Here is a 20,444-nt window from a genome sequence, read left to right on the forward strand (position 1 = left end):
GCAGGAGAGTTCCCGGACCTGCACAGCAAATGGCATTAGAGCCAAGCCTGGGGACCTAGCTGTCTTCTGTTGTTGTTGTTGTTGTTGTTGTTGTTGTGTGTGTGTGTGTGTGTGTGTGTGTGTAGCTCTGGCTGTCCTGGAAATTGCTCTGTACACCAGGCTGGCCATGAACTCACAGAGATCCACCTGCCTCTACCTCCTGAGTGCTGGGATTAAAGGCATCTACCGCCACCACCGGCCATGGACCTAACTATCTTAAAACCCCTTCCACCTGGCTGGAGAGATGGCTCTGGTTAAGAGCACCATCTGCTCTTCCTAATAGGCCAGGGTTCAATTCCCAGCACCCACATGGCAGCTCACAACTCTCTGTAACTCCAGTTCCAAGGGATCTGACACCTTTATTCTAATGCACATGAAATAAAAATAAACAAATTAAAAACAAACAAAGAAAAACACTTTCCACCATAGGCCTCAGACAGCCGTGGGCAACAAGACCTTGTCTGCAGGCTCCTAGGAGGACAAATGCTCAGTCCTCCCCGGCTTTTCTCCACTGGCCCCCATTTTCCCATGGTTCCCAGACCCCACCTAGGGACACCTATGCCCTGGTTCTTTTCTTCCACCATTGTGGGTGAATGTATCTTGTCTTGTCTGGGGTAGTGGGGTTCCCTCGCTAGTTTTCTTTTTTTGTTTTGTTTTGTTTTCCATACAAGGTATCTTTGTGTAGCCTTGGCTGTCCTGGAACTCACTCTGTAGACCAAGCTGGCCTCAAACTCACAGAGATCCCCCTGCCTCTGCCGGGTTAAAGGTGTGCGCCACTAGTGCCAGGCTCCCTCTTTCTCTTTAGAGTGGCCTTTGCTGTTGTCTGCTTAGTGAGACAGGGTCTCACTATGTAGTCCAGACCGAGCTGGAATCGGCTGTCCTTGCCTTCGCCTCACGTTTTCAACAGTTACAGGCATGCACCACTGCCTCAGGATTTTCATATTTTTTTAAAAATATTTATTCATTATTTATACAGTGCTCTGACTGCACGCCAGAAGAGGGCACCAGATCTCACTATAGACGGTTATGAGCCACCGTGTGGTTGCTGGGAATTGAACTCAGGACCTTTGGAAGAGCAGCCAGTGCTCTTAACTGCTGAGCCAACTCTCCAGCCCTTGTTTTGTTTTGTTTAATCAAGTTATCAGGCTGATAGCTAAACTCCAGGTGAGTCGCTGGATACAGTTACAGAGTTCAAGGCAGCCTGGGACCTGTGTCACCCTCACCCAGTAGCGGCACTTGTTAAAATGCACACTCCCCCCCCCTCAAGCAGGGACGATTCTGGACGGAGTCCCACTTGTGACACATATCGACACTCTCTGCAGTGGTGGTACGTGTCACAGAGCATCCCGTGGAGGCGATGCAGGTGGCTCTTAAGCCATGCCTCGGAGGCCATGGCTCCAAAGGAGAAGCCCTGGGGACCAATATACAAGGAAGGAGGCGCACGCATGCGTGCGTGTGTGCGCGTGCAGGGGGTTCTGGATGGGGCACGTGAGCAGAGAGAGCCAGAGTGGGGATCCCTGAGCTGAGAGAGACGCTGGTGGTGGCAGGTGGATCCTCTCAGTTCCCAGGTGGGCTAGTTCACTCCAGCTTACACCAGGAACCTTCTGGTGAGGACCGGCCTCCCACAGAGGCCCGAGGTGTGGGCCTCTGCTGCTGGGCTGAGCTAGCTTCCGCCACCTGCCCCGGCTTCTGATGCATCCCTGTCGCTGCTAACCTTTCACTTCTTTTCCCCCCCTTACCCACCCTGCCACCCCTCGTCCCCTCTGCCTGTCCTGGGCTGGGTCTCTCTGGTATCTCTTTCTGTCTTCTGTCTTTCCTCTCAGTAACCATGGACTGAGGCCACCCCACCCCCCACTCTGGTTTCCAGGCCTTTGATCCAAGCCCACGGCTCCCCTCCCCCTTCCTGGTGCCCTGTAGATACACTGGCCCACCCTGCCCCAGCAGTTCACAGGACCCCTCTCTCCAGACGCCCCCCCCCACTCTGGTTTCTCACTTTCGCAGTTACTTTTCTCTTGGATTTGTGGAATTTTTCCACTTTTCAACACTTCAGCCAGGAGCCAGCATGGAGGCTGTCCTTCGCTCTCTCTGACCCCTGACCCCTGTTTTTGTTCCAGGCCACTAAACCATCTAAAGAGATGAGCGGGTTGAATGAGACCTCAAGCCCAGTCTCAGACAAGCCCTCTGGTTCCAGAACCTCCATCCCTGTATTGACTTCCTTTGGGGCAAGGAATTCTTCCATCTCCTTCTAGAGGCCCCAACCGGCCCCTCCGTCACCCCCGCCATCATTTCCCACTTTCTTTCATGCCCGCTCTTCCCTCCCCACTCTCACACCGGAAGGGTTGCAGGGGCATGGCCCCAGCTCTCTCATCCCCTCGTGGTGTGTTTGGTTTTTTAAGTGGTTCCCTTTTAATTCTCTTTTCTTTCCTTTTTTTTTTTTTTTATTTCTTTTTTCTAAAGAGCAAAAGAGAAAACTGAAAACCAAACACACCAACTTCCCTTGACTTCCTCCTGTTCCCTAGTGGCCTCTGCTTGGCCCACTTCCTCTCATCTTCTTTCCCTCTGCTCTTTCACCCTCTTCCTCCCAAGTCCATCCAAAGTTCCCACCTCCCCTAACTTCCCAAGAACACTTGGAACTAACTCTGAGCCACGGAGACTTTTGGAGCGAAGAGAGAGCCCCCCTCCCGTTACGGGGTTCCTTCCTGGAGGAACGGATGGATGTGGACTGACTCGGCGTCAGGCTGGACAATGGACAGGGGAGATGCTGGGCCTTGGAGATGCCCCGCTGCCTGTCCAGCCTTCGAAGAGACAGACTCTGCTGCCGGCCTCTGGTTTTCCTCTGGAGTCAGGGTGGGCCTGGACGCAGGCCTAGCTGGAGGGCATCCTCAGAGAAGAGGCCGAGGCTGGGTGTGAGGAGGAGAGGGGGGCACTAGGTGCCGGGTGAGAGGCCGGCTCACTGTTGCTCAGTTGTCCGGCTGGTGCTAGCAAAGGGCAGAACGAGGCCCCCAGGACGCCTGTCGTGGTGGGTGTTCCTGGGGGACAGCCTGCCCCTGCCGCTCTGCCTTGGGAGAGGGCAGGCCTGAGGGGCATCTGGTACTTTTAGTTTTCTAATTTAGCACTTTAAATGCCATTAACTTATTTTATTGGGGTGGGGTGGGCAGGATGGAGGGCCTAGAAACGTTTGGGGGCGGGAAGGGAGGAGGGGGGTGCAGTAGAGGCCGACCCCGAGCTGGGGCGGGGCCGCTTGACCTTCAACCAGCCTCTATGATTTGAGGGTTTTCAGGGAAGAGGTGTGTGTGACTCGTCTGGGGGGATCTGGTGACCACTGGTGAGGTGTTGGAGGGTCCCCAAGGCAGAGCAGCCAGCCGGCACTCCAGTCTATGGATTCCGTGCAACGGTCCTGGCCGGGGCAGACTGGCTTTTGGGTGGACCCTGAAGTCAAGGGGAGAGGCTGACTCTGGCCCCTGGAAGGCACAGAGGGGCCAGAGCAAGAAGGGAGATCATGCGGAAGGGCGGAGGGGGCTCCTTTCAGAGCACAAAGTAGAGTAAGCACAGAGAGGCGGTCTTGGTTCTAGTCCCCCAGTAAGCACAGAAAGGAACCATGGAAGGGACAGGACCCCAAGACCTGGCAGGGAGAGCCAGTAGCAGCTGTTGAGGGTTCCGGGAGGGAGGGAAAACTGGGTTGTGTTTTTTTGTTTGTTTGTTTTTGTTTTTTTGCTTTTTTTTTAATTTCTGTTTTTGTTTTCTCAGTTCACTCTTGTTTTCTAGCTTTGGATCATTTTTGTATGAAGGCGAACAAGCCTTTTTGAAAAATAACAAAAGAAGAAGAAGAAGAAAAAAAAATCCCTCCCAGAAAAAAAAAAAAATCAAAAAAACCCTAGAAAATAGAAAAAAAAAGGACCTCATAATGATGCAATTACTTTTAATTGCAAGCAACTCTTTACATTTAAGTGAAGTGTCTTAACATTTTATATTGTTTTAAAAATATATTTACATATTATATATATAATATACGTAATATAAATATATATAAATATTTAAAAAAGAAAAAAAAAAAAAACAAGAAAACCACAGCACACTCTCCCTGGCCGCTGTCTGGCAGGGGAGAGGGCTGGGGACAGGCGTGTGCCCTGGCTTCTGTAGTCCGGTGAAGCAGTTTGGTTTGATTTGGCTGTACAGAGACCCCTGACTTGGGAGGGGAGGGGGGAGGGGCCCCTCCACTCCGTTTCTCTTTGCTTGCTACTCTTCGCTTGCCCCCACACCCCCTCAGCCCTGTGACCTGAGTGTGCGCCCCTCCGTCATTGTCCTGAGTTGAGTGTCCTTTGTGGAGGGAGAGGGAGCCGGGGGAGAAAGTGACCGCCATGCAGGAGCTGCCCTAGGCGCCCAGGCAGAGCCCTCAGGCTTGGCATCGTTCTTCGCTTTGGTCCCTGCGCCTGTGTGCGTGTGTGTGCACGCTGGCGTAAGCCTCCGTGACTTAGGTGTGTGCACGTGCATGGAACCTGTGTGAGTGAGTGAGCAAAAGCTTCTACTGTATCAGCGAAGCCTCGTACATGTATGTGAAGGTAGTCAGCACGGCTGTGCAAGGGAGCCTTGGCAGTAAGAACGCGTGTCGTGTGTGTGGGGACATGCCTGGCTGTTGGGGTGCGGACCGCGTGTGGCTGGGTAGAGAGGACGTGAGCGGTGGGTAGGGTCGCGGCCAGGTGCAGGCGAGGCGTGTGAGGCGGCCGCTGTGTGTGTGCCCGTGTGTGCGCATGTGTGTGCCCGTGTCCCATCAACCCTGCACCACTCGCCCGGCTCCCCTTCCCCCACACCCGCAGCACGTCGGTCCCCGCCCCCACAGCTGCATGCGCCTCCGCCGCTCTGTCCATCAGTGCTTGACAAGAGAAACTGCCACATTGGGGGACCCTGTACCTGGTCCCCTCACCCCCTGCCCGCTGTGCTGTGTTACTCGCATGGGGGGTTCTCTCTGACCCCTTCCACAATATACTGTTTTCCCAGGGGCCTCAGGGCCAAGGCTAAGAGGGGGGTCCCAAGGGAGGGCCCCCCCAAGGCCAGCCCGGCTCCACACCCACCCGTCCACCCCGTAGGGCCTGTGTCGGTGTAGAAGTGATGGCTTCTGTGGATATTTTGTGACCTCTGTCAGTGTAACTTGACAATTTCTAAATGGAAAGGGTTGCTGTGTTTTCTGTCTCTTTTTTAATGTCTTTTTTTTTTTTCTTTCTTTCTTCCCTACCTCCCTGCTTTCTTCCCTTCCCTTTTGGTTTTTCTAGCCGAGTGTTGGGGCTTTAATAAAACTTGTTTCTTTTTCCTCTCCTGGATCTTCTTCCTGTGGATTGTGCCTCGTTATTTTACTTCTTCACCTCCAGGGTCCTGGAAGGAGCTGGGGTGAACGGCAGAGGGGTGGGGCCTCCCTGAAGCCGGCATGCCTCACATCAGTGGGCACGGCACGGAAAAAGGACAGGAGTCGTTGGGCTGTTGCTACCCAAGGCCGGGGCGGGGGGGGGGACTGGAGAAGGACTCCAGTAACTTTTATTTGAGGGGTTGAGACAGGGTTTCTCTGTGTAGCCATGGCTGTTCTGGAACTCACTCTGGAGACCAGGCTGGCCTTGACTCAGAGATCCGCCTGCCTCTGCCTCCTGAGTGCTGGGATTAAAGGCTCTGTCACCAGGCCCAGCTAAACCCCACTAATTCTGAAGAGTCAGCTTCAGACTGGAGGTTGCAGGAGAGGCCGGTCTAGTCCTCGTGACCTCCAGTGAGGTGCCTCTCTACATCTGTGAGCAACAGAGCCAGCACAGACATCCTGGGCATCTTTCTCGAGTCCCGGAACCAGCAGTCTGTGAACCCAAGATTTGAATTCAGCTCCAGCTAGCCCCAAAGTCAGTGATTAGAGGTCAGAGTACCTCGACCGGCGCCATGTTGGGTTTCAGACTCTGGATCTCCGGGAGGGATGAGTCTTGATGCCAACTGCAGGGCAGTCACATCAGAGCTCTGGAACTGACAGGAGTTAGCGCATGGAACAGTGAAATGTAGCTGCTCCTCACAGCTTGCAGGGGACGGGCCGGAAGTCCTGCTCGGGGTTTTGGAGAGCCAGTTCAGAAGGTCTTGCCTTTGAGGCTTCCTATATTTTGTTCGGCTGAGGCCTGGAGTTGCCAGATGTTTACCTCTGTCCCATGAGGTGACAGGGTCCTGAAGCTACACTTGCCCATCCATTTTTGGAACCCTTAGCATCATTTCCCCCCCACACCCAGGGCCACTGGAGTTGAGAAACTGCTCGCCATTGGAAATACCACTGCGTGAGTCACCTCCTGCCATTGCCCCAGTAGACCTCAGACACCAGTGCGGCCAGACCTCATTATACCCACAGGCTGTCCCTGTGTCTTTCAGCACATCAGCTGGTCCCATTGTCCATTTCCCTTCGTCTTCCCGGCAAGCAGGAGAGCAGCCAACCCCCTCCTGCTTTCCCCTCCCCCTCCGCTGGCAATTTAAAATGGAGAACAAACACAGCCATCACCTGCTTGCCAGAGACTGTGCAAGGCCCAGCCCTCACCCTTCAAGTGGCTCCCGAATAGCCCTCCTGGCTGCTGAGCCAAGTGTAGGCTCTGGCAGGGGAGCAGGCCAGGAAACGGGGTGAATGTCTACAAATGGCTGATAGCAAGCGACGGAACAAAGAGACGGCCCTGTAGCTAGGGTGGCCGTGAGCAATGTGGACCCACCCAGAATGACCAGGCCCCGAGGGCCCCTGATTGGAAACCTTAAGTGTGGAGAATGGGAGAGCTGGGGAGATGGCTGACAGGGAAATGCCTGCCCTACAAACGTGACCCGAGGTTGGATTTCCACCGCCCATGTAGAAGCCAGGCATAGTGGTTCAGGTCTGTGACCCTAGAGCAGGAAGAGGGTGTGGGGACAGGTCCTTAGAACTCACTGGCAAGCCAGGTTACCCCATAGGTGAACTCCAGGTTCATTGAAAGACCGTGTCTGGGAAGTTAGAAAGTAAGAAGACGTATTTCTGGCTTCCATGTGTGTGTATATATACACACACATAATACAATTTTAAGTGAATCATTAGCTTCTCAATAATGGTGACTGGCTCTCTGAGGCCAGCCTGGTATACATAGCTAGTTCCAGACTGCCAAGATTACATAGTGAGACCCTGTCATCATCAACAAGAGGAGTAGAGCTGGGAGTGGTATTTCCAACAATGTAGCCCTGGCTGTCCTGGTCTCTGTAGACCAGGCTGGCCTTGAACTTACAGAGATCCTCCTGCTTCTGCCTCCCTGAGTGCTGGGTTTACAGGTGTGCACCACTAGGCTCAGCTCAGAAGACTTTTTTTTTTTTTTTTAAGATTTAATTTATTTATTATGTATCCAATGTTCTGGATGCATGTACACCTGCACGCCACAAGAGGGCGCGCCAGATCTCCTTGTAGATGGTCGTGAGCCACCATGTGGTTGCTGGGATTTGAACTCAGGACGTTCTGGAAGAACAGCCAGTGCTCTTGACCTCTGAGCCATCTCTCCAGCCCCAGAAGAGCACTTAAGAGTTGTCCTCTTTCCACCCTGTGGCTTCCGGAGATGAAACTCAGATTATAAGGTTTGGCAGCAGGCACCCTTCCCTGATGAGCCCTTGACCCCGAGCCCCTTGATTCTTTCTAACAATCTCACTGTGGCTGAGTCCCGCTGGTTTACAGCGGTCAGGCTTTTTTCCTTGTGGTCAGTTCTATCGGCCGCTGAGTGTGGGATGCTGAAGTCTTCAACCAGCATAACAAACTGCAGCTTCCCCCGGATCCTCTCAGACTCCCAGTATCTCCTGTCCTTGGGAGTACACCTGCTCTGTCTCCTGACAGTCTGGTTTATAGACTGTTAACAAAATGTCCTTGTCCCTGGTTAGAATTTCTGTCTCCTGCTTGGCATAGTTACCCTAGCTCTCTCAGCCGCTCACATGGCTTCTTTATTCTAAACGCCCATTATTAAAACACATTCTATTTATTACTGTGGTCACATACCTGATAGAAAGAACCAAAAGGTTCATTTTGGATCACAATTTCAAGGGAGCTTTGGTCCATTGCGGTGGAGGGCACATTGAGGACACAGGGACCCTGCGGGAACCAGGGCAGAACACCCTTCAAAGGTTGCTTCTGGTGACCTGCTTCTGCCCGGCGGGCCCCACTGGCTTCAGGACAGTGCTGTGAGTGAGTGGGGGACCAGGAGGTCATGATCAGAGCCCGAGGGAGACAGTTCAGATTCAAACCGTAAACCAGGCATGGTGGCCCACATCTGTAATCCCGACACTCAGGAGGCTGAGGCAGGAGGAGTGCTGTAAGTTGAGGCCAGCCTGGTCACATAGTGAGTTCCAGGCCAGCCAGGGCTACATAGTGAGACCCTGACTAAACCAACAAAATAAAACCCAGAACTTCGCTTCAAGTGGTGTGGTTTATACTTTTATGCATTTATGACTAAGGAAATGGGCCGGGCCCACACTGTACTTTAACAATGCAGCTGGGCCGAGCTGCCTATGGTGACAGCTGGCCAAGTCTGCAGGGGACTGCCTGAGGCCACTCTGAAGGCTGGACCGACAAGGAGCCTCCCACCTGCCTGCCCTGTGTAGGTGGGGCAGGGTGGGCACCTGGCGGCCCCCTGCTGACGTAGGGATGGAGATGTCCTGACAACCACCACCTGTATGCCTCTGCTCAGACCCCAGAGAGGTCATTTCCTCCATCCTGCCACTCAGCCCAGCGACCCTCCTGCGTCCTCTGCTGTCCCTCCCCACATCCAAACAAGTGAGACACTGGTTCATGCCTGAGGAAGGCCATTTATTTCCAAGATATAGACTGTACTTTTAAGACAGGACTTTCAGAAGCAGGAATCTTAGTTATAGCCTAGAGAGGTGTGTCATGGACACGGTGGGAGGAGCCATGCGGACGTGGGGGCTTTATCCAACACTGTTACAACACTTTTTAAAATGAGCAAAACATCTTTAAAAATCCTTATAAATTCTTTATAATATGTTACACATTAGAGACAATATTTACAGTAAAAGGGAGGGGGGAGAGAGAGAGAAAGAGAGAGACTTTACAGCAAATCTTTGCATAAACCAAGAAGACAGACAGACTTGGGCAGCAGGCCTGGAGACCCCACTGCGGCTCCCCTGGAATGGGGGCTGAGGATTGGTGCTCTCGGGTTTATTTACAATGTGGGGGAAGGGGGGCTAGGTCCCAGCCACCCTGCAGGAACAGCCCAGCTGAGGCCCTGTGAATCAGTGTGTGACAGCTCTTCCTGACTGAAGGTGAAAACCTGCAGGTTAAACCGTGGAAGCAGGGGGAATCCTGGACAATCCCCCTCCCCCAAGGGGGATACAATAGAAGGGAGCAAGGAGGTCCACCGGGTCAAAGAGCTTTGAGGAGTGACTTAGGGGGCGGCAAAGGATGTGGAGTGAGAGCGGTGGGGTTCAGTCCGGCCTCTGCGGATGTGCCTGTGTGCACCCGAGGCAGGGTCTTGGCTTGGGGTTAAGTGAGGGAACGAAGGGGTTGGGGCAGAAATCGCTACTGGAAACACCTTTGCACAGTGACTACACTCACACACACACACACAAACCCCCTCCCTCTCCCGTGGACACCCAACCCTACACATCTGCTCCCTAAACACCCACCCTCCCCCTCCTTGGCTAGGAGCTAATGGGGGTCAGCGGAGGGCAGAGACAAAAATCCAGCCTGTAGCTTTCAGCATGAGACCCGGGCTGTCCACCCACACCGCACGGTCAACAAGGGTCCCCAAGCGGACTCACAGAGAAGGGCACCAAACCCAGCGGCTCCTCCCCTCTTCCATCCAGCTCGGACTTCTCTGCCCACTCCGGCTGAGCCCAGTGGGCGGCACCAGCACCGCCCTTCCCGCCCCGGCCCCGGCCCTCGGCAGTGCTGGGGGGGAGGGGACACGAACCAGCAGCAGCGCCGGGACGGGCAAGGGCGTCACAGACACTGGTGGAGGCGGGCAATGGCCGAGCGGCGCGGGGGCAGGCCCTGCAGGCCCCCCAGGTCCCCCGACGGCAGCGAGGCGGCGGACGAGGCCCGGGCCTTGGTGGACTCCAGGCTGCTGAGGCCGGAGTCCTTGCAGTGGTCGCCGCGGGGCCGCGCGCCCGCCGCCTCCGGGCCGCCCCCTCCGCCCAGCTCCTTCCACTCGTTGAAGTTGAGGTCGGTGAGCGGGCTCTGCAGCACCACCGTGTGACGGCGCCAGCTGCTCCGGCGCCGGCGCGTCTCGGGCGACAGCGGGCGCCGCAGCCGCACGGCCAGCATGTCGTCGGCGGTGCCCCGGAGCCGCAGCCGCAGGGCTTCGACGCGCGACGGGCGGGCGCCGAGCGCCGTCGGGGCGGCCGCCGGGGGCCGCAGCGACTCCTGGCTGCTGGACGAGGCGGAGCCCGGCGGCTCGGCGCCCCGGGCCAGGCGGCGGCGCGCCAGCGTGTCGCCCGGCATGAGGTGGTGGGAGGTGAAGGACGGCCGGCGCGCCGGCCGCGCCCCCGGGCCCGCGCCGCCCTCCGTGTCCGTCTCCGCGTGGCTCAGCTCGCTGCGCTCGTCGTCCGCCTCGTCGCCCGCGCCCGCGCGCCGCCCGCCCGCGCCCGAGCACACGCTGCGGTCCATGGTGGACAGGGTGGAGTAGCCCGACACGATGGAGCGCGTGTCCGCCGCGGGCCGCTCGTCGGCGGCCGTCGGGGGGCTGAGGCGCCCGGGGGTCTCCCCGGTGGTGGGGCCCGGCGGCGGCCCTTCGGGTGGCTCCTGCGTCCCCGCCGCCGCAGCCGACGCCGCCGCGGCCCTGTGCGCCTCCTGCTCGGAGTCATCGTCGGTGCCGCTGCCCAGGCCCCGCGCCTCCCGCCGCTTCTTCCGTTTGCGATTGACTGCGGAGATGAAGGAGATCGCCAGCATCTCCCGGGCGTACGGCTCTTTCTTGGGGACCCACGAACCCTGGGCAAGGAGACAGTGGAGAAGGGCCTCGTCACCTTGCGCGTCCCCACTCCCCACCCCACGCCACGTCCAAAACAAGCCAGTGCCCACAGCGCCTTCCCACTCACTCGGGGCCTGCTGACCTGGCACCGTCCACTCCAGGCCCACCACCGCATGCTCCTGTCCATAGACAGCATCCTCTCTGATCTGGGAGCTGAGCAGGGCCTTTACCCCACTTCTGGATAAATTCTTCAACTGTGCTAGTGACAGGATCCCCGGCTGTAGATGCTAATACTCCGAGCACCGTCTCTCTTGGGCTGCAAGCACCCACCCTTCTCAGTCTCCACTCGAGAAGCCTTTTGCTTCAGGGCACTTCCTCCCTTTCCGACTGCCAGTCCCCAGGCCTAGCTGAATTCAGTGGCTGGCTGGGCTGCCTGAAGCGGCTGAAGAGCTTGGCACAGTCCCATGCTCTGGATGGAGGCCACAGCTTCCAACTCCATGCTGTACTCACTGGTCTGGCCTGGTCTTTCCACCCAGAAGATCCTCAACGTCCATCATGGTGTTCGGATCTGCTTCCCACCTCCCTTTTCGACACCTTGTGGCGTTTCCAGGACTCTCTGTTCTTAGTCCCTTCTCTTCTCTCCCCCAAATGCCACCAGTTCAGGCCTCCCTGTCCCACGCCAAACTCTCCTTTGAGTTCCAGACTTTTACCCAAATTTACCCACCTACCCTGTCCCAAACACCTCCATTCTTTCGGTCCCCACCAAGAAGATGCCTGCCTCTACCACTGTCTCACTAGCCCTTCCAACTGTAGACCCATCCTTCAAAAGTAAGGTTCTGGTTCCCTCTCAGCTTTGCTCAAGATTGAATCCTGCCTGATGAGACACAACCGCGCCCTCCCTCACACACCAGCACCAGCCTCCTGAGCCTAGTGCCCAGACTACTTGAACCCTGTCTGTATCTGGCGACCACCCCCTACCTTCCTTTGAGGTCCTTTTCACTTGATATGTCCGGCAGCCCTACTACGTGTCCATCCTACGTGCTGGATTCTCTGATCAAACTCCCCTCCTCCCAGATGCTTCTAGCAGCCTGGCCCAGGGGATGCTGACAATCCAGGGGTGGCAACAGAACCAGAGGACTCGAAGCAAGGGGTGTAAGTGGCAAGGAGCTGTTTGCAGGTCTCCGAGCCCTAGTGACCTTAGGACAAAGCTCCCTGTCACTGAATTGTGCTCTGGGGCGCAGTTATTGGGGACTCTTGCATGGGGCTCCTACAGCTCTGCTTTGGTTCGGGGAACAGATCTGAATACAGGCCCATGTATTCAGGGTGGGCTTATGGGGAACCTGGCTAGTGTTGAGCCATTGAAGCAAAACCCCAGGATGTTCAACCCACCAGGGCTCAGCTAGTTTCACTCACTGCTACGGGCTGTCTCCACCAAAGCCAGATACTGAAGTTTCAGCTCCCAACTGTGATGGTGTTTGGAGACAGACCTTTGGAAGATAACTAGGTTTTGACCAAGAGTGTGAGGCCCTAGTGATGGGATTAATCTCTCTTCCCCTCTTTCCTTCTCTAGGACACAGTGAGGAGGTAGCCATAAACAAACAAAAAAACAACTAAAAGCCAAAACAAAAACAGGAAGGAAGCCTTCACCAGACGCTAACTTGCTAGCACCATAAACCTGGACTTCTAGCTCCTAAAGCCATAGGAAGGAAGTATTCATTAGTTTATTATTGGTGCTGGTGCTGTTGTTGTTTGCTTTTTCAAGACAGAATCTCTCTGTGGTCCTAGCTGTCCTGGAATTTACTATGTAGACTAGGCTGGTCTTGAAGTCACAGAGATCTCCAGAGCTGGGATTAAAGGCATGTACCACCGCCTGGCAAATATTCATTGTTTAAGCCCCAAGGTAAGCTGTTTTTCTGGGCCACCTGGAGCAGATGCTAGAATGTGCAAGTATCGACTAAGTTCTTCCTTTTTGAGATTTACTTTCACAGCTGATTGTGAGCTGCTATGCAGGTGCTGGGAATTGAACTCTGGTCCTCTGCAAGAGGAGCCAGTGCTCTTAACCACTGGGAACTGAATTGCTGCTGCAGCAGCAACAGCAAACGGAGCAGTCGCCAGCCACAGCCTCCAAAGAAAGGCTGGCCTGGGGACCTGGGGGGCTTGGGCCTGAGCCTTGGTGTTTGCTGCAGGGGGGTTCTGTAGAGATCCTTCTGGAACAAGGCTACGTAGCTGTCCTCTGATTTTAAAAAAAGGATTTATTTATTCATGCATTACATAGGTCTTTGTCTGAATGCACATTTGTGCATCAGAAGAGGGCACTGAAGGCCATTACAGACGGTTGTGAGCTGTCATGTGGGTGCTGGAAATTGAATGCTTCCTCCGGAAGAGAAAACAGTGCTCCTAACTGCTGAGGCGTCTGGGCAACTTTTTTTTTTTAAATTAAATTTTTTTTAATTGTAGCTGAGAGTGTGTGAGGAGGAAAAGCTCTCTCTAGTGTTTGTGATCTCCATGTAACTAATTCTCCCTTGGAGGTGACTTCCGGAGCTTTGGACAGGCCGAGGGATAAGGAGCCTGTGGTGAAATGGGATGTGGCCATGCTGAATCAGACACCTCAGCTGGGCATCAGGGGACCTCAGGCTCCTTATTATGGGCTATATGGGGCGTTGGGGTGGAGGGGCCATCAGAGAAGTAAAAAGTGCCCTTTCCCCTCAAACACGGATATCTGAGCGTTAAACTAGCATGCTTGAGTTTGCGCCAGCCCACACTCCAGTAAGGAACAGCCAGAAAACACAACAAAAACTAAGCAATCCTTACAGGGAGGCCACACCAGAGCGCAGCGCAACTCTAATGCGGGTGTCGATCCCAGCGCTGACCATCACCGACTTGGAGTGCAGAGTCAGGAGAGAATCTGGCAGTGCGGAGTCTCAGCACTACGCAGCTGTGGTCTCTACCCTTGGAATGCAGGGCTGGCTGGGGCCCAGGCCTTGATGTCCAGAATGGGCCGCTGCAGACTCAGACGCCTGGGCCTCTCACTGGAAGCTGGCTCCCAGCAGCCTCCTGGGTCGTCCTTCAGACACCACCTGCTATACACACTTCAAAGTCCCTGTCTCCAGGACAGTCCTTTCTATTATTAAACAGGCATCCTGGTCTGTGTCTCAGTCTCTCCAGTGTTTAACTAGCTGTTTCACACTCATGCTAAGGCTATTCCATGTCTCCAAATGCTCCGGCCCTAAAAGCAGAGGATCAGAACTGGGTCTCCCAGGCATTCACCAAGGACCACTGCAGATCCTAGCCCCTTGATGACCGAGAACACAAGAACGCGCCCGAACTTCCGGTCACTTGAACCCTGAGCAACGCCTTCCCTGTCTACCAAGCCAGAATGCTTACAGAACTCAGAGGTCTAGTCAAGACAGCAGGAAGTGGGGGTGGGTGGGTGGCTGCAAACGCCCTCTCACCCTCGTGACTAAGTCACCAGAGTCTCTGGGACATCTGCGTCAAGTCTACACAGACCCTTTCTGAAAAACACCCTATGCGTGTGCAAGGCTCCGTGGCTGAGCAGAGCCGTGGGAGGAGCTACCAGGCTAACACAGGGATTACAGAGACCCGGAATCTGGGGAGGCTGAAATTCCACAGCCAGGAGGCATTAGGGAGGCGGCCCGTGCAGACAGGTGTGGCTATCCGGGATAATGAGGACTTCTGTCTAGGGCAATGGTTCTCAACTTTCTTAACGCTGCTAACACACAACCCCCCAACTGTGACCCCCCCCAACCAAATCATTTTCATTGCTGCTTCATAACTAACTTTGCTATTCTTATGACTCGTCATATAAACACCTGCTATGCAGGATATCTATCTAATATGCGATCCCTGGGAAAGGGTCTCGGCGTGACACCCCCAAGAGGTCTCCACCCACAGGCTGAGGACTGCTGGCCAAGGGCCTCTTACAGGAGACAGCGCTGTTGAGCCCAGAGCCAGCTGAGCAGAGCAGCCTTCCCCTGCCTCCTGCAACCCACTGCAGACTGACTCAGCCGGGCCCTCACCTCCCACCAGGAGTGCCGGAGGCTCGCCATCTGTTTCCTCCTCCTTGTTGCTACCCCTGGAGGCATCTACTCACACGAGCCTCTCTCTTTACTCACAGGGCTTTGCAGTTTTGCTCTGAACACCTCTCAGCCAGGCTTCTCATGTCTGTTCATGCGCTTTCCCTTCCCTCACAGAGACCTGGCTCCTGAACCCCACCCAGCTTCTGCCTCCACAGTGTCCCAGTTCTCTCTCCAGCTGGCATTGTTTGTTCATTAGTACAATACCAGAACCCATTCCAAGATAAGCCCTGTATGGCTACCTGCTCAACTGTTTTAGTTGTGTGTGTGTGTGTCTGTCTGTCTGTGTTTATGTGTGGCCAGTGGGAGACAAGAAGACAGTGTCAGATGTCAGATTCTGGAACCCAGAGTTACTGATGGTTGTGAGCCAACCAATGTGGGTGCTGGGAACTGAACTCAGCCCCCTCTGGAAGAGCAGTAAGTGCTCTTAACCACTGAGCCGTCTCTTCATCCCCTCAGCTTCTTCCTGCAACCCTCATTCAGGACAGTGAAGCCAAACAGGGGAGGCTCAGCAGAGATCTGGGTAGCGACTCAATGAATGTCCCTGTGTCCAGAGATGCTGGCCGCCTTAGACACTGGGGAAGGCCAGTGTCACACACTGAGTTGGAAAGTATTCTGGCCTCTTCTACCTCCTGGAAGAAATTTTGGAGAACAGTAGTAGTTTGTTTGTTTGTTTTTATGTATGTATGTGAATGCATGCGTATTTCTGTTCAACATGAGTACAGTGCCTAAGGAGGGTATCAGTCCAGAAGGGACTGGAATGACAGGCAGTTGTGAGCTGCCATGTGAGTGCTGGGAAGCAAATCCAGGTCCTGTGCAAGTACTTCAGACCTCTGAGACATGCTCTCCACAACTCCTGTGGCAGCTTTCTTTTTAGATTATTCTACTTTATATGTTTGTGTGTGTATGTGTGTGTGTTTGAATGCATTCATGCATGCATGCACAGGCCTGTAGGCCAGAAGAGGGTGCCAGATACCCCAGACCCAGAGTTATAGGCTCGTAACACTGAGTGCGAGAAGCTGAACTCTGGCCCTCTGAAAGAGCAGCGCAGGCTCAACTGCTGAGCCACCTCACTGGCCCGCAAGCACATTTCAAACATGTATTTAAATACTACACAAAGGTGGTCGTGGGTCACTTCCTAGTGGGGATGAATTTTAAGAAACACGTCATGAAGTGATTTCATCATTGGGTGAACATCTCAGTGTGTACTTACTTAAACTTGACTGTCTGAACCTATTACACACATAGGCTGTGTCGGGCCATTTTCATATATGTGACCCATTATTGACTATCATGAAATGAGGGACCATCTTTAAATTATGCTATTGTGGTGGTTGAGTAAGAAAGGCCCCCATCTGCACATATATATATTTAAATGCTGAGTCATCAGGGGTAGCACTATTTCAAAGGATTAGAAGGATTTATGAGGTAGGGCCTTGTTGAAAGAAGTGTGTCACTAGGGGTTGGTTTCAAAAACCCCTGCCAAGCTCAGAGTATGTCTGTCTGTCTGTCTGTCTGTCTTTCTTTCTCTCTCTGCCTATTAATGAAGATATAATTCTCAGCTATTCTTGCAGTGTCTGCCTCCATGCCACTATGCTTCCTTCCATGATGATGATACTGGATTAAACCTCTAAAACTGTAAGCAAGTCCCCAGTCAAATACTTTCTCTTATAAAAAGAGAAAAAGCTGCCTCGGTCATGATGTCTCTTTACAGCAATATAATAGACCAACACAACCATTTTATACCTAAAATACTATAAAATTGGATAAATTGATGAATTATTTAAAATTAGAAAAATAAGCCAAGTGTGACGGCATAGACCTGTAACCCAGTACCCAGGAAAAAGGTGGGAGGACCACACATTTGGACTACATAAGACCCTGCATCAGATAGAGAGAAAGAAAGGAAAGAAGGAAGAAAGACTTGGCGGCTAAAGAAATCTGCCACCAAGCCTGAGGACCTGAGTTCCATCCTTCATGATTCATATTTAGAAGACAAGAACTAACCCTCAAAAGCTGCCCTCTGACCTCATGACACACACCATGGCAGATGCATTGGAATGCTCAAGTGAACACACAAATACAACAAACAAACAAAAAACCTGAAACATCTTCCCCTTAAAATATTTGGTAAAATTTACCAATGAGGCCATCTGGACCTGGCATTTTCTCTGTGGGAAAGTTTTTACACACAAATTAATCTCTTTAGTAGATTCAGGACTATTTAGGTTATCTATTTCTTAGGCAAATTTTGGTAGTTTGAATCCTTCTACATATAGGTCTATGTCTTTTAAGTCTGAGTTTATGGGCACAGAGTTACATATAGTATTCTCTCAGTATCTGTATGGTCTGTGCTGATGTCCCTGTGTTAGTGTCTGTGTGGTCTGTTCTGATGTCCCTGTGTTAGTGTCTGTGTGGTCTGTTCTGATGTCGCTGTGATAGTGTCTGTGTGGTCTGTACTGATGTCCCTGTGTGTCTGTGGTCTGTGCTGATGTCCCTGTGTGAGTGCCTGTGTGGTCTGTAGATATATTTGTGTTATCCTGAGCATTGGTAATTTGTGCCATCTCTTTTTATTGTCAGTCTGGTTAGAAGTTTATCAATTTTATTGATTTTTTCCAAACAAACAGCTTGCAGTTTGATTGATTTTTCTTAATGGTTTTCAATTTCATTGATTTCTTACTCATCTTCATTGTTTCCTTTCTTTTCCTTTGTTAAGCCCTCCCTCCCAGACAGTCTTTCTGTTTGTTTTTGGTTGGTTTGTTTGGTTCTGAAACAGGATCTTGTTATGAAGCCCTGGTTAATCTGGAACTCAGTGTATAGCTCAGGCTTCCTCTACCTCCCAAGTGTTGGAATCACAGGCATGAGGCACCATACTCAGCTCCCCTAGAGATCTTAAAACATTTATCACAATAGATATATTGCTGTTATTTTCAATTTACAGATAAGGAAGCTGCAATTCAGATAGAATTACCCAATGTCCTAAAACTAAGCAGCAAAGCCAGGACTCAAACTCAGGACTTCCTGCCTCTAGAGCCTGTTCGAAGGTCACACTGCCTCTCAGTTACCCAACATGAAGGCCGGCCCCTGCCACATCAGACGCCTCTCCAGGCACCACCACGGTTGGCTTCTCAGCTTCCCCTGGACACTCAGTTTCCCACCTTCCTTCGCACAGGACCCTCAACTTTCCTCTGAGTCCAACTACCATTCTAATTCTCCTGACCAAAAACCAAAGTGGGCTGCCCTGTCCAAGCAGAATGTGTTTGGGAAGTTTGCCGTTTGCCACTAACCTTGGACTTGGTTGAACTACAGGTGGTGGAATCTGTTGGCAAAAGAAAGAAAACTGAAGTTAGACCAGAAAAGCTAGGCCTGGGCCTTGACACCACGTTTTCCTTGCCTCAGAGGTCCAGAGATGAGGGTGTTCTCCCCAGGCCCTAGGAGTGCCATTGCTTCTGCTGGCATTTTCTACGGGATGGCCCCGAGAAGATGATGTTAGCCACCACTTCCTTTAGGGGCAGGCTGTGGGCCGCTGAGTCTTTGCTTGCCCAGGGTTAATGACTAAGGGGGCTTCTCCCTGGGCCTGGCTCCTCTCCCCTCCCCCCTTCTGCTCCTGTGACTCTGAAGCACTGGAGAGAAAATGCCAGTCTCAGACACAGTCCACAGAAACCACAATGGTGCGACACAGCACATCACAGAGACTCTGGAGGACACGGAGACCACAGCGCAGAGAGAGGTGCGTGCCCCACCCCCACCGCATGAGGAGGAAAAGGGACCACACCAAGTGATCGAGTAACAAAGCAGAAATGAGGTGGGCGAGACACGGGGGGTACAGTGGGCTGGTGACAGAGCGGACATCAACCTGCCCGTAAGCGACAAGGTCTCCCTTTAAAAACCAGTCAAAACCATCACACCCAAGGGACGAAGAGTCCCTCTCCTTCACTTCTCCAGAACGGAGAAGGAACCAGATAACAAGACCTGGCAGTGCCCTCTCCGAGGCCGGAGAGGGAGCAGGCTGGTCAGAGGCCTGGGGTGGCGAGCAGGTGCCGTTAATCCACACTCTCTGCAGGCAGGTTAGAGGCCCCTCCCCAGCCCCCGCCCCCCGCAGACGGTGAGAAGAGCAAGAATGGCGGACCACAGGCGACACACATGGGGCAGGCGGCAGCAGGTGATTAGAAGAAGACAGGGGGGCTCCTCTGCCCCCCCAGTGTGCCCCTCGGAACACGGGGTGCCGTGAGGCCCTTTCTACGGGACAGGAGCTGGACAGGCTGGAGGGCAGTAAAGCCGGAACGTGAGAGGGGCTAGCGGCTGGGGCCAAGAGGAAAGGGCCACTCATTTGCCTCTGAGCACCGAAGCCACCCTTCCTCTGGAACAGGGTGCGTGGCGAGGGCCTGAACAGGGGCGGGAGCTGTCAGCTTAGGATGGCGTCTAGGGGTGTTATCACTCTCCCTGGCCCCTGCAGAGGCCGGGTCCACCGGCAAGCCCCCCTCATCCTGGTCACCAAGCACTTGCTCTGTGCGGGGAAGGACACAGAGCCGGGGGCTTCGAAGGGTAGCTGTGTGGCAGCAGGGCAAGGGGGCTGCCTTCCTCCGAGAAGGGAACACAGGGAGGAGGCAGGGTGGGGCCGAGGGCCCGCTGTGGACTGGCACCGCCAACTGCTGAGGTTCCTTACTGCTGGGGACACGGGGTCTCCCTGTCATGCCTGCCCGGCCTTCTTATAATCACCCGCCACTGTTAGTGACCGAGGCCGCGACCGCACTATACCCTTTAAATCTCCAACAGGTCCGCTGGAGGAGGAGGGCAGGAGAGGAGGAGGGAAGGGAGGACGGAGGAGGTGGGAGAAGATCAAGGGGAGAAGAGGAGGGAGGGGCAGGGTGCAAGGAGAGAAGGAAGAGAAGTTAAAAAGAGGAATGCGCCCGGAAGAACTCGGCCAGCTGTGAACACCAGGGCTCGGGAGAGAGATCAGCCCTGGGGCAGCTGAGCACACAGCTTTCCCGAGAGGGGGAAAGCCCACTATGGCCCGTCCTGGGGTAGCGCTGCTGGCCGGGGCCCTGAAGGGAGGGGGCAGGGAAGCTAAACATCTGGCCAGGCATCTGGGACCCCCAGGAAGGCAGAACCCACCCCACCTGGCCCCTACCCACCCAGGGCCCTACACTTACCTGAGGCTGGATCACTGGGGGGCACTGTCCTGCCAATGTTGGGCAGCAGGTACTCAATGTTGGGCACCGACTGTGGCTCCTTGTCATCAACAGGGGTCTGCAAGCAGGAGGAGGGGGTCAGCTGGCAGCCTCCAGCTAGCCCTGAGGCCTTTCAGAATGTGGGAACGCCCTGGGACTAGGTCTGCCCGGTCTCCTGCGTGACGATTTGGTGTTGTCCCCACAGGACAGAACCC

At 54.0% G+C, this 20,444-nt stretch overlaps 2 protein-coding genes across 12 annotated transcripts in view; one reads left to right on the top strand and one right to left on the bottom strand.

Moving 5' to 3' along the window:
* Srcin1 (SRC kinase signaling inhibitor 1) overlaps positions 1-5,359 on the top strand; it is a 63,170-nt gene extending 57,811 nt beyond the window's left edge. For 4 of the 5 annotated variants that reach the window (XM_060386839.1, XM_060386841.1, XM_060386844.1 and 1 more), the window contains one exon: positions 2,154-5,359. In XM_060386839.1, the coding sequence (XP_060242822.1) occupies positions 2,154-2,288 (135 nt within the window). In that variant the 3' untranslated portion in view covers positions 2,289-5,359. Of the gene's footprint in view, positions 1-1,862 lie in introns of all 5 variants that reach the window. The other variant, XM_060386842.1, reaches the window with a different exon arrangement.
* A 3,465-nt stretch (positions 5,360-8,824) lies between these two features.
* Arhgap23 (Rho GTPase activating protein 23) overlaps positions 8,825-20,444 on the bottom strand; it is a 93,483-nt gene continuing 81,863 nt past the window's right edge. For all 7 annotated transcript variants that reach the window (XM_060386848.1, XM_021646831.2, XM_060386846.1 and 4 more), the window contains 3 exons: positions 20,212-20,308; positions 18,346-18,377; positions 8,825-10,984 (listed from right to left, as the gene is read on the bottom strand). In XM_060386848.1, coding sequence (XP_060242831.1) covers positions 9,998-10,984; positions 18,346-18,377; positions 20,212-20,308 — 1,116 coding nt within the window. In that variant the 3' untranslated portion in view covers positions 8,825-9,997. The remainder of the gene's footprint in view (positions 10,985-18,345; positions 18,378-20,211; positions 20,309-20,444) is intronic.

The sequence above is a fragment of the Meriones unguiculatus genome, chromosome 7, assembly GCF_030254825.1.
Source record: "Meriones unguiculatus strain TT.TT164.6M chromosome 7, Bangor_MerUng_6.1, whole genome shotgun sequence".
Classification (NCBI taxonomy): Eukaryota; Metazoa; Chordata; class Mammalia; order Rodentia; family Muridae; genus Meriones; species Meriones unguiculatus.